Source organism: Grampus griseus, assembly GCF_964374135.1.
Source record: "Grampus griseus genome assembly, chromosome: 16".
NCBI classification, from domain to species: Eukaryota; Metazoa; Chordata; class Mammalia; order Artiodactyla; family Delphinidae; genus Grampus; species Grampus griseus.
The window spans coordinates 59,959,495-59,987,093 of record NC_139010.1 but is presented as its reverse complement, the minus strand read 5'-3'; the positions used below and the strand labels follow the sequence as shown (position 1 = coordinate 59,987,093).

General features: G+C 38.8%; 1 protein-coding gene across 1 annotated transcript; it reads left to right on the top strand.

Annotated features, from left to right (window-relative positions):
• Positions 1-1,207: 1,207 nt before the first annotated feature.
• On the top strand, positions 1,208-27,095 carry OGA (O-GlcNAcase). The gene is made up of 16 exons (XM_082673214.1): positions 1,208-1,827; positions 5,182-5,233; positions 5,690-5,787; positions 7,337-7,467; positions 9,076-9,247; positions 10,434-10,532; positions 12,243-12,527; positions 14,183-14,341; positions 15,182-15,795; positions 16,186-16,360; positions 19,750-19,835; positions 20,782-20,886; positions 21,582-21,667; positions 21,949-22,141; positions 23,361-23,520; positions 24,957-27,095. The coding sequence occupies exons 1-16, from the start codon at positions 1,629-1,631 to the stop codon at positions 25,091-25,093; spliced, it is 2,751 nt and encodes a 916-aa protein (XP_082529340.1). The 5' UTR covers positions 1,208-1,628; the 3' UTR covers positions 25,094-27,095.
• The last annotated feature ends 504 nt before the right edge of the window (positions 27,096-27,599 follow it).

The window sequence follows — 27,599 nt, the reverse complement described above, 5'->3', positions numbered from 1 at the left end:
CTTAACACTCCATGATTAAAAAGAAGAGGGACTATAAGAGTCCATGGAGCTACAAGTTGGGCTACCGCTGGAGGAGTCTAATATGAGATTCAAGTGGAAGATGGACAATGCTAAGTCTTAATAATCAGAATGAGACTGAGATGCTTATTTCACATTTATACCTCACATGTAGCCACAGATCTCTCAGCCAACAAGTGCATTATGACAGAACCAAAGGGAGCCCTGAGAACATATAGCAAGGGGACCCAAGCCCATCTAGGGCCCAGGGAAGGCTTCCACAAGGAAATGATGTTTATGCTGAAGCCCAAGGGGTCCCACTTCTCCTTTACACACACTTCATACTCCCCATTCCCAAACAGGCCAGGCCTTTTCGCCCCTTCCTACATTTGTACTCTACTTGCCTAAAGTGCTCTCTTCTCTTCCCCCCTATTCAACCTGGCTAACTCCTATTTAACCTTTATGACCCAGCCCGAAAGTGAAGCCATGGCCGCTGCCTCTCCCCAAAGGAAGATGAAGTCGGTCCCTCCTCTGAACTCCCACAACACTTGGGTACACCGTGTGGGTATTATGTGTGTACTCGCTAGTCTGCACCACCATGCTGTGAGCTCATAGTGGCCCAAGAGGCCAGTATGGGGCAAGCTCAATAGGTGTCAGCTGAATGAAGGAATGTAGGAATGATTTAATTTTTAAAAGGGGTTAGCGCCAAGCTGGAGGTAGGGGGAAATGTTTCACGGCAGAGGAGTGAGCTGAGCTTCTTGGAGTGTTGTCTTCATAGAACCGAGCCTGGGTCGGGCTGATGTAATGAACCAACCTGTCAGAAGAATCTCAGTAGAAAGTAGGTCAGTTTCTTCCTGTCTCTTTAAGAACTAGAGGCTTGATTTCCGCGCCTGCGCATTGAGAGAGTAAACACCTCTCTTTTTCACCCACCCCCGCCCTATCCACATCCTTATTGCCCCAACCCAGCCTCCTCCCGTTCTCCCCTTCTTCGGGTGGGGTAATGGTCCGTTCCAGGGAGTCTGGCTCGTTCTGGAGGGTGGCGAGCATACAAATGGTACATTTCACTGCCTTCATTACCTTCCGCTTTTCGCGGCTTGTCTGTTCTACTTCCCCCTACCGAATGAAGCTCAATAGGCTGGCCCAAAAGAAGGCGGGGGAGTCGGGTTGAGGGGACCGGTCTGAGCCGGTCTCCGGCGCAGGCGCACTGCGGATAAACAGGAAGCGGGAGGTAGGGGCAGCTGCAGAGGAGATCCAGGAGCTTCGGGAGGAGGCAGCGGGAGTACGAGGATTATCGGAAGGGCAGCAGAAGCTAACTGAGAACGAGAAAAGGAGCCTTGGCCATCTGCCTCCAGGGAACGAGAGGTCGCAGCCTCGCTCTCTGCTTAGGCTTCCGGCTTCCCAGCTAAGGCTGAGGCTGCGGCTGACAAAGGGCTCGCGCTGGTGCCGCCGCCCTTCTCATCCGGGCATTAGGGTCCCTGCGGAGAGGGAGGGGGAAGGGCAGAGGGGGAGGGGAAAGAGCGGAGGGGCGCGCGCTTAAAGCCGAGGCCCTTTCTGGGGCTCTCCGGGCCGGCGGCCCTACGGACGGAGGCCGAGGAAGATCTGCAGAGGTGGCGGCGGCCGGGGGCAGGAGGATGGTGCAGAAGGAGAGCCAGGCGGCGCTGGAGGAGCGGGAGAGCGAGCTCAACTCCAACCCTGCCGCCTCCGCGGGCGCATCGTTGGAGCCGCAGGCAGCTCCAGCCCCTGGAGAAGACAACCCAGCCGGGGCCGGGGGAGCAGCGGTGGCCGGGGCGGCAGGAGGGGCTCGGAGGTTCCTCTGTGGCGTGGTGGAAGGTGAGCGTTGTGGCGCGGGCTGGGCAAGAGCGTCCTCACTGCCTCTCCACCCCAGTAGTAATACGTTCTTTCCTTTTTGCGGGGGCAGGGGGCTCTAAAAGGGGGTTATTCCCTTGGGTCTGAAATTTGACCCTGCTGAAATGAGGGAAGAGGCGAGAGGATGGGCAGGTCTTTTTTCGCGTTCTGAAACGGCGTCGAATTCCCTCCTGGCTATTAACAAGCCTGACCCCACCCGCCTCGGGCTTGGAGCCAGGCATGCTCCAATGGAAGCGGTGTAAGGAGCCTAGTCTTAGGCTCTGAGTTTTACGTCTTTGTACCTTGGTATGTTGTTCTCTAGGGTGGTTTGTGTTCAAATGGAGAGAGGTGTGTAGTTTTGTTGTCCCCACCCTTTAGAAAAAAGACTACCCGTACAGGTGTGCTAGTTGTATTCCTGCAGTGAAGAGAAGCACTGTCGTCTTACAGTTTTACAAATTCCTTTTTGCTTAGAATTTTTGTTTGTTCTTGTGTTTTTTTGTTTGTACTTGTGTTTTTGTTTGTTTTTTTGCTGGCCAGTCCCGAACCCCCCACCCTTTGAAGATTGATTTGCAGCCTAGAAAATTGCCCTTTGCCAACCACTCTGCCTTGTCTCTGAGGGATGAAGCTTTGACTTTAATAGTATCTGAGATACGGAATTTTAGTGACTGCAGAAGAGGTGTAAAAGTTCCCTTCTCACTTCCTTCCCATTTCCATTTAAAAGGAATGATGGACTTTTTTGGTGGTTGGGGAAAATGACCAGAAGATTGTATCACAGTTCATGAATGTAATGAACAAATGTTCGGCTGTGCATTCTAAGCTAAGCATGAATCAGTTTCATTATTGCTCTTTCCTGGAGTACAGCATGTATTTGAACTTTCTGAAGTATTTTGGCTGACCCAGGGTTTCTTAGCTGTATACTTTATTAGTTCTCCCCTATATGTGGTGTGCATAGGAGTAACACTGTAGAAAATACTGGTCTTTATGGAAAAAACAGAAAGATGTGGAAAAGGAAAGAAGGATTTTCCTCTTGGTTGAGAGCTTTGGTACTCACGGAGTATTCATTTGAAAGATGGGTGGTGGTTATGCTATATTAGATAAAGTTTGATTGTAGGAGAGAACAGACTAATTGGCAGCTACCATAAGGAATGAAACGATTCAGCAAAGTTAACTGTCTTGCAGAATTTTCGGGAAAACAGAATGGAAAACTGCCTGTGTATTTGACTGGAGTCAGTGTTTATGAAAACATGATTGCTTTGTTTGATTTATCCATTGATGTATATATAGAGCTAGAATCTGTGCTTTGTTATGTAAGATCTTGGGGTGGAGGGTGGGAAAGGAGTGCTGGGGGATTAGAAATTTTAGAGCTAGACTAAAGTGAATCTAAGGAAACTTGCCTGTCCATTACACCTTCAGTAATTATGGAGAAAAGTTAGTTGTGGTTTAGATCAGTTGGTTTGTTTTTCAGAATAGTATTAAAAGGGAACTAGTTTACTTAGAATTGTCTTATCTGTCATTTTTTCTCCTTCCAATTCCCTAGTATGTTTTCTTGGTGACTGAGCACCTGATATTTTTTTGGTGTTTGTTTTGCTTTTCTTTCCCTCACAAACCTTTGTTGATTTTATTTATTTATTTATTTATTATTTTTGAGGTTAATTTGTGCTTTTATTTGCCAGTATAATTTAACTACAGTGGCCTGCAAACTTTTTTGATCTAAAAAGTACATTTTACATCACAATCCAACAAACGCACACACATATATAATATGTATACATATATAAAAGTGAAACAAAAGTTTTGCTAAAAACATCTACCCTGAGTGTTAATTCTTTTTTTTTTTTTAAGACTTTTTTTTAAACCAAGTATGAACTGCACTGACACATCATAATCACCAAAGCCCCCAGTTCATTTTAGGTTCAGTTTAATGAAGTGAATAGTGTTGCACGTTCTATGGACAGACCTTTGTTGATTTTAACTCATGTGTAACAGCACTGCTTCCTCTTTGCGGTGCCAATTAACTAAAACCATGAACCTTACTCTGAAAGAGCAAAGTTAGGATTCCTGAAGATTAAAGTGTTAGTCACTTGAAAAAACAAATTTTTTTTCATGTTGAAGCAGCTCTAAAGGAAAGTTTAATGCCTACTACTTAAGAGAAAAATGATAATGCAGAGTGTTGTAGGAAAGCTATAAAGACTTGTGAAATTTACCTAATACTTTAAATCACCTGTAAGAGAGTAACCATTGAATTGTCCAGATTGAAAGTGCCACAGTTTCATGTATTAGTATGTAACGAATTTTTCTTTGGCCTGTCATTGTCTTTGTGGTGCAGAGTAACCATTCTATCTAGAGTGGAGCTTATTACTGTTCAGAAATTTTGGGTTTTGAGTTAGTTTCTTAAACTCTGTGTGTGTGTGTGTATGTAAGGAACATTATGTGTTCAAAACACAATTTGAACCATTTTTATGATACTCCTGGGAGGTTGTCCTTATCTCTTGCAGATGATTAGACTGAGGCAGGTGGAAAATAAAGGTTAGGCAAGCTGTAAGGTGTGATTAGCACAAGCCACAGCTCAAAATACCAGTTTGGTGCTTATACCACTACTTAAGTCATCATTCTGCAGTTCTGTTTCTTGCAGTGTGCATTACTATTGCTTTGCCCCCATCTAGGATACTCTGGAGTGAGTCACGTTCTTGAATTTTCAGTTGTTCATATACATTTGCTCTGGAATTGAGATTGCTTGAGAGTTTCCTGTTTGGGCCAGTTCCAATGTTGAATTTGTTGAGTGTAGTTTAAGGCATTTTTTGGGTCCCTTTTATAATTTTGGGAACCAAAAAAAAAAAGCCATCATAAAATTAGATGAATCAGATTCTTTTCTAATTCTGTCCCTGGTTTTTTCCCTACCTTACTTGTTTTCACCCCTTCCCCCTCTAAAAGTGGTTTAACTCCCCTTCTAGGTAGTAATTGTTATTATTAGCAGTTTGTGGTTACTTTGCTTCGCCTTTCCCCACTGTAAGATTGAGATAATCTTTTTAAAAGTTAGATTTAAATATATTTAGTCTTTTTTGGCAGTGAAAAGAGATGATGTTTAGTTATTTTTAGATGACTTTATCACATAAATAATGTGTTCATGGTAGAAAAATCAGAAAATTTACCTAAGCAAAAAGGGAATTAAAATCACTGTAAAATATCACCCCAAAATACCTTAATGTTTTACTAAACATCCTTCAGATCTTTGTATATTGTACATATTTTTTACAAAGTGGTATTGTATGTATTGTAACCTGCTTTTCTCAGTAGATAGTTTATCACATTCTTATAATTTCATTCTTACTTTGGATCTAGGATTTTATGGAAGACCATGGGTTATGGAGCAGAGAAAAGAACTCTTTAGAAGGTAATTTTTTTATTATGTGAAGGAGAGTCTTAATTAACATTTCCTTTTTTTTTTTTTTTTTTTAACATTTCCTTTTGTTTGAGGAAATACACTGAATAGGCCAGGTGCAGTTTGATGATTTCTGAGTTGCAGAAGTTACTTTACCTTGGTCTTTTTCCTCTTCTTCACCTAAGGCGGTGGTTCTCAAACTTTCCTGGGAAAGCTGGATAGGTTTTGGGCTCATCTGTCTTACTCAAAACTGTTGTATTTTTATTTAAGACTGTTTATAATATGTTGACATTCCTTATAATATTTAATTTTTTACAACTCCACTGGATTACAAAAAAGTTAAAAGCTACTGCCCCAGAATATTAGCTTTTTAAGAGACGGAGCTGCTCCAAGAAAAGGAAAAAAAGTGAGATTTACAGGTTATACATGTTGCCTGTTTATATACATGTAATTTTTTCTCCTCTTAAGGCTCCAGAAATGGGAATTAAATACATATCTGTATGCTCCAAAAGATGACTACAAACATAGGATGTTTTGGCGAGAGATGTATTCAGTGGAGGAAGCTGGTAATCTTTTTCTTTTTAATCCATAAATTCTGAGTACATGAAGAAAACAGCTAAATTTTAAATGTAGTTGTACAAGAATTAAGTATTCCACTTTCACTTTGTAGGTAGTTTTCTTTTATATGGTTACTCTGTGTGTTAGTGCATATTGAAAGAGTAACTCTAACAATGTGTAGCCATGGTGTGATTTACAGGTATGCCAGTCTGACTTCACCTGTTCTGTGGTCATAAATTGTGCTTTTTAACTTCTGCCAGTGGACTAAACAGTGGGCCATTAGACAAAGAGGTGCTGAAGCAGGGCTAGGCCTAGGGCAAGGCAAGTGAGGGGCCTGCCGGCAGTGCAAATTTTAAAGGACTCCAAAAATCAGTAATCAAGTTAAATAATACTTTATTATCCATTTTTTAAACCAGAACTAATGCAAAAAATCCACGAACAAAATACCAAAATTTTAAATAAAGATAGGGTTAGTACTACTGATCCTTTTGCTTCAGGCTCAAGTATGGCTTGGTCTTGACCACTTGATTTCTGTTACTGGTCCTGTCTTTATTTAAAATGAAGAAGGGCCTCACCTCAGTCTGGGCCTATACTGAAGTGAAAAGCCATCCTGAACTATCCTTGTTACATGTGTTCTTATGTCGAGTTAGTTACATAAAGTTCATAAATAAGAGAAGTAAATTAGACAAGTGGTGCTTTTCTTTGGGGACTTGAGTGAATGGAGGAACATTTTCATACCTTGAATTAAATGGTAGCTAACAAGATATCTGGTTACAGAGCCCAGTCAAGGCACTGAAGGCAGAAAGTTTTCTTAAAATATGAAGAGCAATTAAAACTCGATCTAGTGTTGTTGTTTACTACTCTATATAACTTAAGTGTCTTCAACTTGATTATTTTGTGGTGATGCTGGTAATGAAATTTAATATGATCAAAATATAGTCAAATGACTATTTTGAGATACCACTGAAAGTTATTTAAAGATATATCCTGTGGTATGGAATAGTCAATTTACTTAGGAATTATGGAATTATGACATTATGGAATGTCAATTTACTTAGGAAAATTGTCTTTCACATTTTAGAGACTTAAAACTGTGATGAATATTTTTCTTGTAGTTACAAAGATGTCAAGATTGTTAAGGCCATCACTTAACCCGGGTTCTTAAGAACACATTTTTTCTTTTTTTCCAAATTATAAAGTTGCCATATGTAGATGTATTTATTTAGGAATTCCAGTTGTACAGAGACAGCAAAAACAAAAGCATACCTCTGAAATACTATAGGAAATAAAAATGTTTTGTATTCAGTAAGAGAATTGATGCTTAATTCAGTATTTTTGAGAAATGGCAATGCTTTTATTGAGTTCAAGGTGACGTTAAATCTCATCAGGTTTGTGCCATTACGTATTGTCACATTGGACCTGACAATTTTGTAGAACTTAAGGGACTTTTTTTTTTCCTTGACTCATTGAAAATTGGAGAAAATAACCTTCAGTTTGAAGGTGAAGCCTCTTTTAGTTTTTGTGGTGCTTTCTTAAATCATGGACTCTATTCTTTAGAGCAACTTATGACTCTCATCTCTGCTGCACGGGAATATGAGATAGAGTTCATCTATGCTATCTCACCTGGATTGGATATTACCTTTTCTAACCCCAAGGAAGTATCTACATTGAAACGCAAACTGGACCAGGTAATTTCCTTACTTTTTCATTATTTTTCCCTGAATCAGTACATGAAACTAAAAGTTTTCTGAGTTGCTTTTATGATGTAAAAAGGAAACCAAATTCATAGTACTTCTTTGTTTCCGTACAAATTTTTTTACTTTAACTTTTTTGATAAGAGGAATATTTTCTAAAGTGAGTCAAAAGAGCTTTACTGGAGGTACCATTGCGTCTCAAACTTAAGTTTGCATAAGAACTGCCTTAAAACAGTGCTTAGAAGTGATGCTTAAAAGGGTTCTATGGGCTCCATTCCCAGAGATTCTTAATATAGACTTGAGGTGGAGACTTACCTCAGATTCCAGGAAATTCTGAGTGGTCCAGAGTCACATTTCCAGAAACTCTGTTGGGTGCCTGACAATTTCTGAGTGAGGTTATAGAAATAGGGGTTCACTCAGTTATATGGACAAGAGATGTAATTCAGTTTGGACATGGTTGGCTAGTTTCCCAAAATGAGAAGAAAAACTAGGTAAACGTGTAAGCTGTTGGTGAACCTGATTGGAGTCTAAATTCTACTTAACATAAAAGCTGCACATGTTTTTTGGTAAAGTAAGTGTGCTGATTTTTAAAATATATATATGTTTCTTTTTTCTTTTTTTTTGGCCATGTGGTATGCGAGATCTTAGTTCCGTACCAGGGATCGAACCCACACCCCCTGCATTGGAAGTGCGGAGTCTTCACCACTGGACCGCTAGGGATGTCCCCTATATATGTTTCTTTAAGCAAAAGTTTATATTGGATTTCCCTGGCGGTCCAATGGTGACAACTCTGTGCTTCCAATGCACGGGGTGCAGGTTCGATCCCTGGTCAGGGAACTAAGAAATCCCGCATGCCACGCAGTGCGGCCTTTAAAAAAAAAAAAAAAAATATATATATATATATATATATATATATATATATTATTGGTGGCATTAAAATGGCTGGTAAAAAATTTAAAGTAGTTTGGGAGGTTCCTGGCGGTCCAGGGATTAGGACTTGGTGCTTTCATTGCTGGGGCCAGGTTCAGTCTCTTTTCGGGGAACTAAGATCCCACAAGCCGTGTGGTACGGCCAAAAAAAAAAAAAATTTAAAGTAGTTAAACTTCTGTGAATAAGCTTTTAAAAGGTTATTTACCTATTTGATCATATTGTACTATGTTGGTCTTTCTGATTGATGGCCTAGATTTATGTGCAAATGTGCAAAGAAATTAATTAGCATCAGTGTATCTTGATTGGAACAGGTGACTTGGGTTTGTCATGTCTTAGAGTTTATTTATTGTTCACGGGTTTTTTTTTTTTTCTGTTTGGTTTTCTATAGTTGGCAGTGAAGGAGGTAGAAGGATAAGCTGCATTATAGAAGCTTTGTTAGACATACTGGCATATTGCATTCAAACCCAAATGAAAAAATGGGTCCCAAAACTGTCTAGCTGTTTAACATAGAAAATATAAAGGCAGTGGCTTGGCATTGAACATTCTACTAAGGAAAATATTTGACTTTTAAGTATAACTGTTAAGTATATACTTTAATATTTGAAATCCTGTGTTTTTTACTCTGTAAGATGAGCTGGTAAAGCATCTTATTTTTTTTTTTTCTTTTCCTAGGTTTCTCAGTTTGGATGCAGGTCATTTGCCTTGCTTTTTGATGATATTGACCATAATATGTGTGCAGCTGACAAAGAGGTATTCAGTTCTTTTGCCCATGCCCAGGTCTCCATCACAAATGAAATTTATCAGTACCTAGGAGAGCCAGAAACTTTCCTCTTCTGTCCCACAGGTATTGTATATAATAGCTTTATATTTAACTAGTCTTCTTGAAATATATAACTTTCAAAAGACCATGTATGGGCTTTATTGTGTTGTCCCCTCTCCCTTTGGTATATAAAGGTAGGAATTCTTTTTCTAGAAGATATTTCTGCACATTTTAAATTGGAGAGATTTTAGGAATTAATAAATGACAACTGAATAGGCAAAAGATTTTATGGTTTTTTTTGGTACTAGAAGTATATGAACATTACATGTTCAGGATTAGAGGAGGGGATAGTATTATAAAAATGAAAGCTAGAAAAAATCAAATTTACATTGCTTTTAACTTAGTCACTTCTCATATCCTCCTACTTGTTCCTTTTTTCTGCCCTTGCATATCTGTATCCCTTTTCATTCCTCCCACTCCCATCTGGGCTCTTAACTTCCAGTAGTCAGCATAGAAAGCTTAATAATTTTTTCTCCCTTTTTCTTTTTTTCCCCCTCTCATCTCTCCCTGGTTCCTTCCATTGAAAATGTTTTTTCTCTTTTTTTGCCTCTCAAAATTCAGCCTATAAGAAAACTTCCCTAGTTTTGACTTCTTGTTCAGGAAGAGTTAAAAAAGTTCTAAGAAATTTTAGACTGATTTATTTAACTGTGTATATGTCTGTCTTAAGAGTATTGTGAGCCATGAACCTTATCTCAGTGGTCTGATACTATGTGAATACTCAGTGTTTAATAAGATCATACTTGGTAATTACTTAATTCACTGCAAATTATAATCAATTGTAGTTGAGTACTAATAGCCAGGAGCCTAATATTGCATTCTTTCTATTATGATATTATGAATCCAGTCTATTTGGCCTCTTATTGTAACTGAGAAATGTAGGCAATTCAGAATTATGTAGAAAATGCTAAAAATTCTAATTATTTCTTTAGTAAACTTGTATTTCTGGTGACCATAGGACCATAAGGATTGATCTGTCCTAATACTAGAGGAAGAATATCAGATTTTATGATTTGATTCTTTTTTTTTTTTTAAGTTGAGTCATAAATGAACTACCCACTTGAGTTTACTTCTTTTGGGACGTAACATGGAGGCCTTTTATCATTTGGATGAAAATAATTTAGAATTGGTAGACATTTTTATCCCTATTCAAAAACTCATGACCATTTCACTCCTGACTGTTTTACTGATTAATTTTTCCCCCTACATTCAGAATATTGTGGCACTTTCTGTTATCCAAATGTGTCTCAGTCTCCTTACTTAAGGACTGTGGGTGAAAAGCTCCTACCTGGAATTGAGGTGCTGTGGACAGGTAAGTCTTAAAAGATTTAGACAGTAAAACTTTTAATTAACTAGGACCTTGGGAGTTGGTTGTTCTGGTTAATTGGATACTTTTATTTATTTTTAAAGTTTATTTTTATTTTTTATTTTTGGCTATGTTGGGTCTTGGTTGCTGCACGCGGGCTTTCTCTAATTGCGGCAAGGGGGGGCTGCACTTTGTTGCAGTGTGCGGGCTTCTCACGGTGGTTTCTGTTGTTGCGGAGCACAGGCTCTAGGTGCGTGGGCTTCAGTAGTTGTGGCTCTCGGGCTCTAGAGCGCAGGCTCATTAGTTGTGGCGCATGGGCTTAGTTGCTCTGCGGCATGTGGGATCTTCCCGGATCAGGGCTCAAACCTGCTTTGTCAGGTGAATTCTCAACCACTGCGCCACCAGGGAAGCCCCTAATTGGATACTTTTAAAAAGCTGAGCCTTGGGCTTCCCTGGTGGCGCAGTGGTTGAGTCTGCCTGCCGATGCAGGGGACATGGGTTCGTGCCCTGGTCCGGGAAGATCCCACATGCCCCGGAGCGGCTGGGCCCGTGAGCCATGGCCGCTGAGCCTGCGCATCCGGAGCCTGTGCTCCGCAACAGGAGAGGCCACAACAGTGAGAGGCCCACGTACCGCAAAAAAAAAAAAAAAAAAAGACTCTCATACATGGTTCTTCAAAATATGCTGCATATAATTATTTTCCTTTGTTATATTTCATAACAATTTTTCTTTTTAAAATAACACAGCAATATGTCCTTTTACTCAGCTTTATTCCCCTTGCCCTACATTTCCTCAGGTCAGATTCTCAGAAATAGAATTAGTGGTTAAAAGGTAGGAATATTTAAGGTTTGGGTAACTTTCTGCAAAGTGATACATCAGTAAGAAAGAAATTTCCATGTTAACCATTTTTTACCATTATAATATATCCTCAATTAGACAAAGTCTAATTAACCTAAACCCTGGGAGGATTTCTGCCCTTAATTCTTAGAATGAAAGCTAATACAGCTCATCGATTACTAACTGTCAATCCAGCATTACAGCTTTCATTTTATAAAATACAGCATTCTCCTAGTGCTGAGACCAATACCTGTTAGCCCAGATCTCTACAGATCTATTGTTTACCAGTAACTGATACTCAGACTCACTGAAAAATGCTCAAAGTTTTTTTTTTTAACATCTGTATTGGAGTATAATTGCTTTACAATGGTGTGTTAGTTTCTGCTTTATAAAACCTCAAAGATATTTTTAATACTAAGTGAAGAATGTGTACTTTGTAAAAGAAAGAGAATTAAAACAAAATGTTCTGGTTAAGGCTCAGCTTTTTTTGTTGTTGTTTTTGTTTAAAAGATTAAAAAATCTTTTTGTTGTTGTTTTTGTTTTAAAAAAATTTCCTCTGAGGATTTATTTATTTATTTAATTTATTAATTTATTAAAACATCTTTATTGGAGTATAATTGTTTTACAATGGTGTGTTAGTTTCTGCTTTATAACAAAGTGAATCAGCTATATGTATACATATATCCCCATATCTCTTCCCTCTCCCTCCCTCCCACCCTCCCTACCCACCCCTCTAGGTGGTCACAAAGCACCGAGGTGATCTCCCCTGTGCTATGCGGCTGCTTCCCGCTAGCTATCTATTTTACGTTTGGTAGTGTATATATGTCCATGCCACTGTCTTGTGTGAGAGTCTTTTAATAAATGGTGGTCATTATTTCTAGGTCCCAAAGTTGTTTCTAAAGAAATTCCAGTAGAGTCCATTGAAGAGGTTTCTAAGATTATTAAGAGAGCTCCAGTAATCTGGGATAACATTCATGCTAATGATTATGATCAGAAGAGACTATTTCTGGGCCCATACAAAGGAAGATCTACAGAACTGATCCCGCGGTTAAAAGGAGTCTTGACTAATCCAAATTGTGAATTTGAAGCCAACTATGTTGCTATCCACACCCTTGCCACCTGGTACAAGTCAAACATGAATGGAGTGAGGAAAGATGTAGTGATGAGTAAGTAGATGACTTAATTCTTGACTTTGGGAGGAGAGTTGGGATTAAGTAGAACCATTGGCAAGTATGCATTCTTTTGTCATCAAGATTTAAGAGGATTTTTTTAAGGTGTTGTTTAGTTCTGTGAATGAGTTGTATATGATAGAAAAAGGGCTGCTTGGACTGCCTTTGCACAAGTTACTTAATAACTTCTTGGCCTCAGTTCTTTGTTTTTAAAATGTGTCTTAGCCTTTCAAGTCTGAGTAACTAGACAAGGTAGTCTTTTAGTGTTCCTGTTATCCCTTGAATAATTCTGATTGAATTTGTGTTTTCAGGTGATTTTATTAAATGGTGTATTTTAGATGGCTAAATATTCTCTGAGTTACTTAATATATAATTTAAGTTCAGCTTACATTTATGAGACATTTTCTCATTTTAGACATTGGCTTACTGATTTTTATTTATGAAAAATTCCTAATTGAGTTCCAAGTAGGAGAATGCTGACTAGTTGTTTATTCACTAACATTTAAACACCTATTTATCAGACACTAAGGATGCAAAGACTAAAATAGTCCCTACTTTGAAAGAATTTAGTCTGGTGCTAGATAAAGCAGATAGGCAACTGTACTATAGAATGATAAGTGCTGAGATAATTATCTACAGAGTGCTAGGGGGAACACAGGAGGCAGTGATAACTTCTGCTAAGCGAAAGTGCTGGTAAATGATTTCATAGAGGAGGAGTTACTTACACTGGGTCGAAGTATGAGTAAAGTCTGCAGGGCATTAAAGGGTTGGTGGGCTAGAGATGAAAATACTAGACTCTGAAAATTTCAAGTTACCTGAATTTTGGCCCATTGGGGGGTATTGAAATGTCACATTATGGTGCTTAGTGGTATGTAGTTGAAAGTTGTGTTCTGTTTCTCAGTTCTGTACCCCTACTTCAGTTCTGTTTATTGAATTAATGCTTCCCTTCAAGACTCAGTCATTGTCACCCCCTCTCCCCAGTAAAAAACACAGAGTTAGGGATATAATCTCAATCCTCTCTATACAGAGAGGATTGTTAGTATCTACCTCTTTTAAGGCAGAGCATGAAGCATGTTAACGACTCGTGGACATTAGCCAGACTGGCCTGTGTGCAGGGAAATAAGAAGGAAAGCTAAGAATAGTGGGATTTGAATACCAAGCCAAAGAGAGTTCAGACTTAATTTTTTCTACCGCTATCCTGGTTCTTTTATATGCTTATTATCTGTGCTCATATGTGGGCTCTCTATCAATTTTCTCTTCTCCCCTCAATGCATTTATTAATGTGCCCATTATTTTTTCATAATTATTTGCCTTTTTAAGTTATAAACCCCTGAAGGGTAGGGAATCTTCTTTATGGGAAGTATAGTGCCTTTAACCTTGCATTCCCAATAATTGATAATAAGTGGACATTTATGACTGTCTTGTCCAGTGATTCTAAAGTTAATGTTTAATATTTCAATTGGAATTTTACATTTAGCAATGCATTTAGATGACTATTCTGGGTGAAGTGGTTCAGTGAAGGGTCTTGGTTGTGTTTGCATATTATGCTTAAGGTTTGTTCTTGTTCCAGTTCTTTGCTTCTCTGGGTTTACTGTAACAATTAGTGTTTTGTAATGAAAACTGTTTTTGTGCTCTTTCTCTCTTTTTTGCAGCTGATAGTGAAGACAGTACTGTGTCGATCCAGATAAAGTTAGAAAATGAAGGCAGTGATGAAGATATAGAAACTGATGTACTCTATAGTCCACAGATGGCTCTAAAGTTAGCTTTAACAGAATGGTTGCAGGAGTTTGGCGTACCTCATCAGTACAGCAGTGAGTTTGGCCTTTCTTTGTAAGGGGGTTGGATCACATTGTTTGCGACATAAAGTAAAGGACATTTGTAATGTGTCTTCTTATAGGCCTGCCAAGCAAAATGAAATTTAGGAATCTAGAGGATAAGGTTTTTTTAATTTTACTTTTGGTCTTAAATAGCTTTTATTTTGATGGAATGCTAATTTGTTTTTTAATATATATATATATAAATTTATTTTATTTATTTATTTTTGGCTGTGTTGGGTTTCTGTTGCTGCGCGTGGGCTTCCTCTAGTTGTGGTGAGCGGGGGCTACTCTTCGTTGCAGTGCGCGGGCTTCTCATTGCGGTGGCTTCTCTTGTTGGGGAGCACGGGCTCTAGGCGCGTGGGCTTCAGTAGTTGTGGCACGCGGGCTCAGTAGTTGTGGCTCACGGGCTCTAGAGCGCAGGCTCAGTAGTTGTGGCGCACGGGCTTTAGCTGCTCCGCAGCATGTGGAATCTTCCCGGACCAGGGATTGGACCCGTGTCCCCTGCATTGGCAGGCGGATTCTCAACCACTGCGCCATTAGGGAAGCCTGCTAATTTGTTTTTAAAATATCTTTTTTTGAAGTAGTTTTTAAATACAGAGCTTCAAAAGAGAAGAAAGTAATAGGTGTTGGCATGTTTATGATCTGTGTTTCCCCTCCTCTCTTCCCTTCCCCACCTCCCAGTGGTTTAGAGAAATTGTACTTTCTTGGGGCTCAAATTATTTGGAATCTCAAATTGAGGCTCTTAGTTAGAGATATGGTAAGAAGAAAACATTTCTCTAGATCTAATTTGTTCTGTTTCTAATTCTGATTATCTCTGGCAATTTGTTTTTATAGGTAGGCAAGTTGCACACAGTGGGGCTAAAGCAAATGTAGTGGATGGGACTCCTCTAGTTGCAGCACCCTCTTTAAATGCCACAACTGTAGTTACAACCGTTTACCAGGAGCCCATTATGAGCCAGGGAGCAGCCTTGAGTGGTGAGCCTACAGCTCTGACCAAGGAAGAAGAAAAGAAACAGCCAGATGAGGAACCCATGGACATGGTAGTGGAAAAACAGGAAGAGACAGACCACAAGAATGACAATCAAATACTAACTGAAATTGTTGAAGCTAAAATGGCAGAGGAATTGAAACCAATGGACACTGATAAAGAGAGCATAGCTGAATCAAAATCTCCAGAGATGTCTATGCAGGAAGATTGCATTAGTGATATTGCCCCGATGCAGACTGATGAACAGACAAACAAGGAGCAGTTTGTGCCTGGTCCAAATGAGAAGCCTTTGTACACTGCAGAACCAGTAACTCTGGAGGATTTGCAGTTACTTGCTGACCTATTCTACCTTCCTTATGAGCATGGACCCAAAGGAGCGCAGATGTTACGGGAGTTCCAGTGGCTTCGAGCAAATAGCAGTGTTGTCAGTGTCAATTGTAAAGGAAAAGACTCTGAAAAAGTGAGTATGCTTAATTTACCTGTTTCTCTGGCCTGGATGGTCCCCATGCTGTTGATACAGGGGAGGTCTTAAATGAGAATTGACCACATCTTAGAATGTGTTCTGTAAAGTAGGTACGAACTCTGCTGAATCTGATATATACAGTTTCTTAGTTTGACCTTATAGTAGCTAAGAATGAAGGAAAGTCAAAATTGATTATATTAGGAATATTTGTCAGTTTGGGGAGACAAACTTTTATTGTTTGTCTTTAAAAGTTTAAGCCCATTGATTCTTTAATGTTTAGTATAAATTTGCAGGTACCTGATAACATAAACAGCTTAGTTTATAAACTGTGTTTTAGATTGTTGTTAAACTTTCAATTTTTTGAGTGTTTTTATTGATCCTCAATAGATTGAAGAATGGCGGTCGCGGGCAGCCAAGTTTGAAGAGATGTGCGGACTAGTGATGGGCATGTTCACTCGGCTCTCCAATTGTGCCAACAGGACAATCCTTTATGACATGTACTCCTATGTTTGGGATATCAAGAGTATAATGTCTATGGTGAAGTCTTTTGTACAGTGGTTAGGTAGGTATTCCAGGAGTAATCTCTTCTCCTCAGATACATTGTCCCTTAAAAAAAAAAAGACATTATCCCACAGGGAGAAAAACATATAGGGAGTTTAAATTCTTTGCCTAGATTTCAAAGGTGTACCCATTGTTACAGACTTGAGGTGCAAGCCTCAGTAAATATACCGAGCACGTTGATTTTTCTCCCTTGGGCTAATTCAGCATAAATATCTTGAAAATGTGTTAGAAAGTACTGACTTTAACTTGCTCTGACTGAATGCTTCCTGGATGGAACCATGTATACCACTTTTATCTGATTTGGAGATGAGACACTATGAATTGTGACTCTGTAAGCTCTCTGCTGCTTGCTGTGTCTTGATGACATCAATGCTGTGTTTAACAGAACAATTGCCGAAATGACCTAAGGGGGCCTGGAAAGAGGAAGCCATCCTCCCAGCCCTGTGCGCATGCGAGCTTTAGTGGTAGGCTATTCTGGTGCTACTTGGTATTATTTCACAGAGCTTTTTCTTTATGTCTCTACCAAGTAATTGGTTTTAGCAGGGGATAAAAATTGCAATGCCCTGAAAACTCTGCTTCATTAAATGGACTTCTCTTTGGAAAACAGTGATTTTTTTTTTTTATTTTTTATTTTTTTTAATTTTCAAACTTGGTAAAAAGCACCAGCATGGCCAAGTTTCTCCAGGGATCTCATTTCATTTCCAGGTTTTCAATCCAGCTATAAGGAATATCTAATGGACTTATGCATAGCACACAGCAGGCAGCAAGGCTAACTGACATGTCATAGTTTTCATAGTAGTCACAAATACTATGATGGGTTACATACTCTTGGCTGTGAGATAGAAGTGTGAAACACGGTGAGCTTAGAGTAACTCAGGAGTAGTAGCAAAGAGATTTCTCACTTTCTGCATATATACTTTTGGACTCTTAAATATAAAAAGAAATTTTTCCTGTGATACAACTAATTAGCAGCTAAAAATAGAGTCTCTCATTGTTAATTTGAAAGTAGAGGGAATTCCCTGACTGTCCAGTGGTTAGGATTCCACGCTTCCATTGCAGGGGGCATGGGCTCGATCTCTAGTCCTGGCACTACCCGCAAGCCATGAGGCACGGCCAAAAATAAAAAATGAATAAATGAATTGGGGAAAAAGAAAATAGAGAATTTTGGGTTCCTGTATATGTAGCACAACAGGTAAAAGAGAATTTTGACCTCCTCTTGTTAAAAGGCTCCAAGATACCTCTTCTCTATGATACACGTCTGCCCTTAGGCTTAGGAAAAACCTCTGTATTGATTGTTGGATGATGGCATTTGCCTTCCAGGCTTTTGGCCAAGAGGATAAAATTAACCCTTATAGGGATTGAAGTTCTTAAGTTTCGAACCTGTAATCTGGATTATTAAGTTTGAGAAAGTGTTGCTTAAAACATTTGATACTCAGCTTTTAATTCAAGAATTACTAAAGATTCTTGATTATATACAGTATTGCTGCTTTTTCCTCTCAGGCTTTACCTCTGTACTGTGCAGTTATGGGGGCAGCTTTCCCAGATTGTATATAGCTGTTGTACAGTCTCAAGGTCAGAGCATCTTAGAAGCTTTAAATAATCATCTAGGCATCCACATAGCTTTACAACAGCTCACGACAAAGAGAGTATTTTCATGGTTCTACAGTAATTTCAGGGAGTTACTGATTAGTACCCTTTCTTTTCCTCTAGTCTCCAGTCCAGCTGGCATTCAGTCCTTTAAAGAATGTGGCTATGCAGTACTTTTGATTACTAACGACTTCTATTATCTTCTTCCCCATTGTGTACAGATGGGAGAATCCTCAGCACAAGTTCTACTACTATTGGATGGACAGCGGCAGATGTTCACAGCGCGTCATGATTAATTAGTTTAACTTAAAAGGTTCTGTGAGGTAGCTCAGGTAGATTTAAGGGCAGTAGGCATGAACTGAAGTCACGTTTGCGCAGCGACTGAGGCATTAACCATGTTTTCATTTATACAGCTCTTCGTACATGCAGCTTTTTATTGTAATAGTTGGAAGTGCTAGTTATGTTGTAGTCTCAAAGTGGGGGGTAGGGGAAATTGGCTCATCTTAAAGCTTGAGACGTGTAGTTTTTTCCTGCAGTGTAAGTTTACACTGAGCTATGGAATGGGGCAGGTTCTCTTCATAACCTAAATTTTGACCCCCTATTTCATATTTATTTTACAAATATTACATTATATATATATATTTTAAGTACCCCTACCCCTGAAAAATGACAACCCTGGATATAATCTCTTAATGGGCCTGAATTGTCAACAAAAAAATTGGTTTGCTTTGGGACTGTCTGACTAGCACACTGTGTATTGTACTGATGAGACTGTTAACTTGAACAGGAGGTAGAATGCTGTCTTCAATTGGAAAAGAACTATATTGCGCTGCTTTATCTTGTCAGAAGACTAGGCAGGTGATTTTGATTTGGCCTCCAAATTATCTTTTAATTATCTTATTAGCTTCCTTTATTGCCTATGGAAGGCAATTATAATTTGCTTTTAATTATCTCTTATTATTAGCTTCCTTTATTGCCTGTGGAGTTGGTTAAGTGGTGACCTTAAATGCTGACTTTTGGGCCTCAAAGCTTGCCACTCCATGTGTGAGCTAAGTGCACTGCAAAGATGATAGTGGTTGATCAGAGGAGCCAGATACTGTCATACTTTCAAGGAAAGTATGTTTTAGCTGTGGACAAATTAGGAGCATCAATTGGCTCTCCTTAGTTCTCAGAATCTGTCAGACTGATACTGTTACTAGCCAAGTCTGAATTTGGATTGTCCTTGTCAGAAAAAAAAGAAAAAGTACTCATTGTGTTTCATTGTCAACTTACTGAATAATTTCTTTTACTTATTCTGCTGACCTTAGTTTTCTGACAAGATTAACCCCTTTTCCCCCCTTTTTCCCTTCCCTGTACCCTTCCTCAAAATGTAAAATGTGACTTCAGACAAGTTTAATTCCTTCATGGGCTGTGATAATAAAATGTCTCATCAATCTCACTTCACTTAACTTTAAAGTTACTGTAATTTTGCTACAGAGCAAGCAGCTGCCTTGATTTTTACAGCTGTACCTAGGGAATATATAAGTGTGACCCAGACAAACTTGACACTTTTTCCTTCCAATAATTTAAGAAAGGGTAGAACTCTTTCACTAGAAGAATGATTATTCATTGATCAGAGGAAGGAACATCAGTATTGAAATTCCATTACAAATTAAAAAAAATTATTATCACAGCCTTGTCCTGAAACCCTGGATTATTGTTAGAGAGCTGTTTCCACAAAGTGTTTGTTAGTTTGTTGGACGTTTGAGACCCCAGGAAATCCCCTTTCTCGTAACGTTCTCCGCTTGGATCTGATCTCAACAGGGTGTCGTAGTCATTCTTCAGCACAGTTCTTAATTGGAGACCAAGAACCCTGGGCCTTTAGAGGTGGTCTAGCAGGAGAGTTCCAGGTATCAATATGAATTCACAACTGAATTGACGTTTTCTTTGTCTTATGAGAAACCTTATGTTGCGCATCAGATGGCTGGAAGGATTGGTCTGCCGAAGGCTTTCTAGTCCCAAATTCAATTAGTTACATAGCTGGATTTTAAATCAAATTTTCCTCCTCTTTCGCAGTAATTTCTGAAGGAGATGCTGCCAATTCCCCCCCGCGCCTGCGAAGCGCAGCGGCTCTAGGTATACACTTCACATTGTTTCTTTGCAGGTCGCACAGCATTTTAATCTGCGCCCGCAATGCACAATGCGCGCATGCTTGTCTGCCAGTGGAAACTCCATGAGCAAAAAGGATGAATGATTATGCAAATGAACAGTGAAAGGGCTTTTGGATATTTTCCCAATTATTTTATAAGTAATACTTGAAAGAACAGTCCAGGAATGAAAATTTGAACAAAATATGAAGTTTATTTGGTTTTGGAATTTGTTCATGGACTTTCAGGTGCTCTACTTTTCTCCCCCCAACAGGTGCTCTGCTGCGCACAGCAAACTGAAGCGCATTGCTTTGGGGATAAAGCGTCTCCTGGACAGATAACCCTCTTCAGACCAAACCTCTCCTCCTGACAGTCTGTTCTGCCATCTTTTAGTGAGAGATGGTCTATATAAGATTGGTTTAAAAGATAGATTTGTCATAATTGGAATAGAATTTTTTTTTTTACTGTATATTTAAATCCCCAGTAGTATGTCACTAAAGCTATGTAACTCAGTTTGGGTAATTTCTATTCAGAAGCACTCCCCTCCCCCAGCAAAGAGGTGTTTTTATTAGTAAAGCATAGCACACCCCTCTTCTTTAGGTCTGCCTGCAGTAGCCAGTTAATGTTAAGTTGGTAATCTGCAGTGCACACTCATTAAAAGTAAATATCTTCCCAACACTGATCATCTCCCTTTTTTTTCTTCCCACAGCGTTTGCTGCCAATTGATGGGGCAAATGACCTCTTTTTCCAACCACCCCCACTGACTCCGACCTCCAAAGTTTATACTATCAGACCATACTTTCCTAAAGATGAGGTAATCATCTACCTGTCAACTTGGTGTATGGTTATGGTGAACACTTAATCCTTTCCTTTGAACTCCCTGGTTAAAAGAATCAGTTTTGTGTCTTAAAACTTTAGATGGAGAAAGTTTAACTAAAACATTGAACATGGGATGTTTAAAGAAGAGCTGAAGGAGTTTAGACTCAACATCTCGTGTCAGTTCTTTAAAAAAAACAAAAAACGGATGAAATGTATTCACAGTTGGAATTACTGAACGATGTCTGAATGATCAGTTGTTCTCAGCTGATTCTCTCCTATATATTTTCTGCAGTTTTCAGTTGTGAAGTGCTTACAGGCTGCTTGATAATCAGCTATAGAAATAAAAAGCATGCCTGCTTAAAGACAATAACATGTTTTAAACATTTGGGATGTATAGAAAACTGAGAGAGACTCAGCCTCATAGTTTGCTGGATTTTGAATCTACTACTTACTGTCTAAAACTATCCCCTGCAAAGCAATTCTCACTGTTTACTATAACCATGCTGTTTTCTACTAGCTTTACAAATATGACTCAATAAATCCCTATTTAACAAAGCAGAGGTGATATTTATGACAAGCCAAACGTTTTGTTACTCCCTCTTCTAGAAGTCCATTCTGACTTATGAGTCATATTGTTAAATTCTGTTGCCATTTTTCTTGATGTGTTGCTTAACTAGATTATATTTTCAGGCTTCCGTGTACAAGATTTGCAGAGAAATGTATGACGATGGAGTCGGTTTACCTTTTCAAAGTCAGCCTGACCTTATTGGAGACAAGTATGTGATGAAGTATTCTGATTTGTTGGATTTGGGAGTAGACATTTCATAGCCAGGTTTATCAGGTTGAGGGGAGGTGCTGACTGGAAATAGAGTTTTTTAGAAGTCCTACTTTAGTTGTAATAAAATCTGAGCATTAATATGTGTATATTTTCAGTTTGTATTTACATCGAATGTAGTTTCCACGCATTGTCATTCGAGTATATTGGGCCTTACATCACTGAATTCTAATGTTTTGTGTTAGTAACTTAACTCACTCTGGTCTCTTTTCTTGTGAGCAGGTTAGTAGGAGGGCTGCTTTCCCTCAGCCTGGATTACTGTTTTGTCCTAGAAGATGAAGATGGCATATGTGGTTATGCCCTGGGCACTGTAGATGTGACCCCCTTCATTAAAAAATGTAAAATTTCCTGGATTCCCTTCATGCAGGAGAAGTATACCAAACCAAATGGTGACAAAGAACTCTCTGAGGCTGAGGTAATACACAGATTTAGAATTATACAATGGTAGTTTTTTAGAAAATAAAATACTTATTAAAAAAGCAAGCAGATATATCTTAAAATCCCAGTGCTTACTAAATTTCTTAACAGAGAAGAATTCTTAGGGCTTATTCTTATTAGCATGGTATTTTCCACTGTTCTCTACGGTTTTTGATTTGGAAGCGTTGTTGTAATACTTTCTCAAGTAAAAGCACAACATAGACAATTAAAGAACCTTCTTTCTCCCTCCCTTTCTGTTTTGAAGCACCAAACTTAAGGATGTTATGGTCTCTTCTTTGGGTACTCAGGGCAAGTTTAGGTAATTAAAAATCTCTCATTTGTGTGCTAATGAAGCTAACTTACTTTCTCAATAATGCATTTCTCATGGTAATTAAAAACTAATAGGAATGAACTTTAAAAATAGTTTCTTCTTGAGGATAATTTTTATTTTCAATGAATACTTTTAGAGAATATACTTGGACTCGTATTTGTGACATTGTCTCTATGTAATAGGAGGCTGGGTTGGAGTAGGCTCCCTTACTTGGGATTTCATCGACATGACTGCAGCATGCTAGTGATTGAGCTGTTGATGTGTTGCTTTTCCATATGTGACAGTTCTCAGCATAGGAACCTATGAAGAAAAACCAGTGTGTCTCTTATAAACTTTTTTGTAAAAATTGTGGTAAAGCATACATAACATAAAATTTACTGTTTTAACCATATTTTTTTAGTGTACAGTTCAGTAGTGTTAAATACATTCACATTTTTGTGCAATACAAACTTTTAAAAAATTGTTTTATTTTGAATTATTTATTTTTTACTTAGAATAATTTTAGATGTACAGAAGTTACAAAGATAATACAGAGTTCCAGTATACCCTTCACCCATTTTCTACATTTGTCCTAAGTCTGAGAAACCAGCTTTGGTACATTGCTATAAACTCCTCACCTTACTTACCAGTTTTTCCACTAATGTCCTTTATCTGTTCCAGGATCCAATCCAGTATACCACATTACATTTAAACAAACTTTTAAAAAAATAAAAACGCTTCAGCTAGAATTATAAGCTAATTAATTCTGCATGTGGTAATTTTATAATTACCAGAAGAGTTATTGAATATTGCTTTCCTTTTCCTGTTACTGAGTTCTGTAGTTGGGATATATGGATTCATAATGAGTAGCTACTGAAAGTCAAGAGATTCTTCCTAAATTTTACAGAAAATTATGTTGAGTTTCCATGAAGAGCAGGAAGTGTTGCCAGAAACTTTCCTTGCCAACTTCCCTTCTCTGATAAAGATGGATATTCACAAAAAAGTAACTGATCCAAGTGTAGCCAAAAGCATGATGGCTTGCCTCCTGTCTTCACTGAAGGCTAATGGTGAGTACATATTTGTAGAGTTGCTGGTATTTGGGTTATGTGGGGACAGGACTCTATTTTAGGATAAAAAGAAAGAAGTGAATTTACATTCCCTTCTCCACCATTTATGGTTTTGCTTCTGAATTATTAGTGCTGCAAGAATTGGATGTGTATTAATCATTGAAAAATACTGCTCTTTTACACTATGAATGCTTATTTTTGAGCCCCAATTAAATGAGAAGTGTACGTTTATTTTGCTAGGAAACTTATAAATGATAGTTGAAAATTAAATGAACCTCGGGAAGACTTCATTTAGGAATGCAGAGTTGCTGATGTTTTTTGAGTTTGTTACTTAAACCTTCAAAAATACTTTGCTGTACCTTAGTGGTATGAAAACTTTTTCTGTAAAGGGCCAGATATTGAGTATTCTAGGCTTTAAAAAGGCAACATACAGTGTTCCATTGCATGTTTTTTGTTTGTTTGTTTTGCGGTACGTGGGCCTCTCACTGTTGTGGCCTCTCCCGTTGCGGAGCACAGGCTCCGGACGCACAGGCTCAGTGGCCATGGCTCACGGGCCTAGCTGCTCCGCGGCATGTGGGATCTTCCCGGACCGGGGCACGAACCCGTGTCCCCTGCATCGGCAGGCAGACTCTCAACCACTGCGCCACCAGGGAAGCCTTGCATGTTCTTTTTTTAAACAACCTTTTAAAGTTGTAAAAAAAACAAAAACAACTTTTTAGCCTTTGGCAATACAAAAATGGGCAGCTTGTTGAGCACTAATTAGAGGGTTCTTGATGTGTGAGGATGCACTTTTGTTGCATCTTTATATCATTTGATTCAGTGGTGTCCCCTTTGTGGGATAATTTAAACAGCTCTGTTCGATGAAAGTATAATTCTCACTGTTGTGCTTGGAACTGAATCATGCAGGTGTATGAGGCATGTCTTTAACATATAAAACACATTCTGGTTGTATTGGCTTGCGACATAGGCTGGAATAGTCTCTGCCCTGTGGGTCCCTCAAAGATACTTTACATAAATATAACATTCAACAGAGGTATCCTTTGCCTTGAGGTTTCTTACAACCTCTGTGCCAAAAGATTTTCTTTCTGGGGAAGAGTGTTACCATGCAAAAAAAAAATTTTTGAAGTATATTTGACAATTAAGAATTGTATATATTTAAAGGTGTACAATTTGATGACTTGAAATACATTGTGAAATAATCACCATATTAAAGCTAGTTAACATATCCATCACTTTAAGGTAGTTATCACTGCAGTATTGATGAATATAAATATTGACTTTTGATATAAATTTTAAAAAGTATGAAATTTAGAGGCTGGTATAGATAAGCCAGTACTATGATCTTTTTGAAATATATTAGAGATTAATTACAATTCATATTCATAATTCTACGAATTAAGTGACATTTATATTTTGATTTTTTTTTTCCCCCCTAGGCTCTCGAGGGGCTTTCTGTGAAGTGAGACCTGATGATAAAAGAATTTTGGAATTTTACAGCAAGTTAGGCTGTTTTGAAATTGCAAAAATGGAAGGATTTCCAAAGGATGTGGTTATACTTGGTCGGAGCCTGTGACGTTTGTTGGCACTATGAACTGTTGGGAAGTCTCTTCACTTCACCTGGTGGGTGGTGGTTGGGGTCTTCATACAGCTCAGCCTCTGGAGCGGCAACAGATCGGCTAATTCAGATTGGAAACAAAGAGGACTATGTAAAACTCACTCATCATGCTTAGAGACTACTCGCTGGTTGGAAAAAGATAGTATTGCTGTAAATCCTGTATGAAAGATGTGGGCCTCCTTATTTGGTCTTGTGTTAGGTGCTGAGACCTCTTACGTGGGCTTATAGGGAGGGGGTCTTCAATAAATGTAGTCAGCACTGTTTTCTGCATCCAGTGTGGTTGCATTTCTTACCTAAGAGTAATCAAAATCATTTGTCATCCTCCTTGGCTTATTAAATGAAATGTACCCCATTCTTTGGGGACATGGCAAAGATGAGAAAGATTTGGTTTCAGAGGCTTCAGGGTGGAGAGTCTGAGTGGAATGGTTATGGCATAGTTTAAGCTGAATAAATGATTTCAATTTGGGCGGTTTTTCTGCTTTTTGTAAAGCCTTGGCCAGTTGTCTCGTGACCATTATTGGTTCAGGCATATTGTGCTTTGTAGGGACAAATGTGCAGTTGTTTGTGGCAAAAGCCTAAAAGTGACAAACTTGTAAATTATTTTGTATATAAACTAAACTAGCTGTAACCTGACTATCCTTTGTGTTTACTGTTTTTGTAATTTTCCTTTTGAAAATGAAAGGGTGTGATTCAAGATGGTACTTTGAATATGTAAATCAGTGGAAAGTGTATTTTCTTTACTTTTGTCTTTGTTTTTTTTAGAAGTTTTATTATTTTCGAAGTGCCTCCCACCTAGGGCTAGGCCATGACCACTTTGGGTACCAGAGTCTAACTTCATGGGACTCAGTCTGTTGCAAAGTGCCGTCACTTCTGGAAATTAACCTCAATTCAGGTCAGCATGTGAAATGTTAGTTTTGACTTCTGGCAAGTAGGGTTCAGGGACTGATTGATCCCATTTGCGCACAGGTCAGTTGTCCTTTAATTTCGAGACCTGTTACTACTGGTTTTATTAAATCAGAGTCTTTAGTTCTTGCATGTTTATATCAAATTTAAAAGAATGAGCACACTTTAACCAATGACTTACGGTTACCCTTTTCTCTTTCCTTTAACCACAGGTTCTGAAAGCTTTCAAGTATTTTAATTTAGATTTGGTGTGTTTAAGGGTTCTGAGCATGAGGCTAGCAGGTAATCTCTGCAGGATTCATTTTTTTAATCATGGCTGGCTGGCTTCTCCATAGATGGTTAACAGTATTTTGTTATCTTGCTTCCCTGCAGTTTTGTATCAGCAGTTTAACTTTGAGCTGAGAGCGGGGAGGGTCAAGGAGAAGGAAATTTAAAACATATTTTCTTTCATAGATTTCCATCAGTGTGGGCTTTGAAAAGAGAGTCTTGTAAAGCATTGTACTTAGTGACTTTCAACCAAAGCCTGTGAGTGTGAATGGGTGAGATGAACAAAGGAGGCCTCTTCACATTCAGGGTTAGAAACCTGCAATTGATAGCAGGATATGTAAGGTATGTTGGACGAGGGGAACCAAGTTTGCGTTTTCAAGGGCTGAGATGAAGGGAAGATCGCTACAAGATACTGTTTAAAACGGCTTACTGTCATTTGGTTTTTAAGTACATTTTGTACACTAGTGGACAGTTCTAGCATTTTATCTGGAGGATTCATTCCATGGTCGTCATCCTGTGGAATCAGGATTTTTAGCAAGTTTGCTGCAGCTTTATCTTGGCTTTTAATAAGTTTGGCTGGTGTTCTGGTCACAGAGCTAACTATGAAACATGTCCACGCCGCTAGGATTGTTCAGTGCTATGCTATCTATCTTCTGTTGTTACGACTATTTATTACGGTTGGGTGGTATTCCATTGATTGTTTAGATCACAGCTCAGTTCCTGTAGAAAACGAACTGTAAAACCATCTGAAGACCATACAAGAGGCAAAATAAAACTTGAAGTGAATGTGTGTGGTCGTGTACTGTGTAAACCTCCTTCCTGTTTCTGCCTCTTACCTTTTCTCCTGCCCTTGCATTCCCGAGCAAGTGTTCCTCCTTTCCACAGCTGTTCCAAGTTAGGGACTGGATCTTGAAGGCAGTTCTCTCCCACTTCCATCTCCACTAAAAGATTGCTTTCCATATTTTCTTCAAGGCAAAACAAAAGACTGGCTTTGGCTAAGCCACCCTCTTGCCACAATTATAACCTGGGGGTAAATTAGGGCAGCTAGTTTGAGTGAGTTCCTGCCACCTAATAGAATAAGGAACACAGTTGCCTGATAATTTGGTCAGAAGGTGAAAGTTGGGGGCGTAGCCCAAATTATGAGGCGGGAGTCTAAGAAAGATGTTCCTGGACTAGCCAGCCTCTGTCAGGATAAGCAATTAGTCCCACGCTTGAGCTAACGTCCTGTGCTAGCAAGCACCAGCATCCAGCCAGCATCTGAAGTTCAGTGAAGATACGCCACCATCTGGATAGT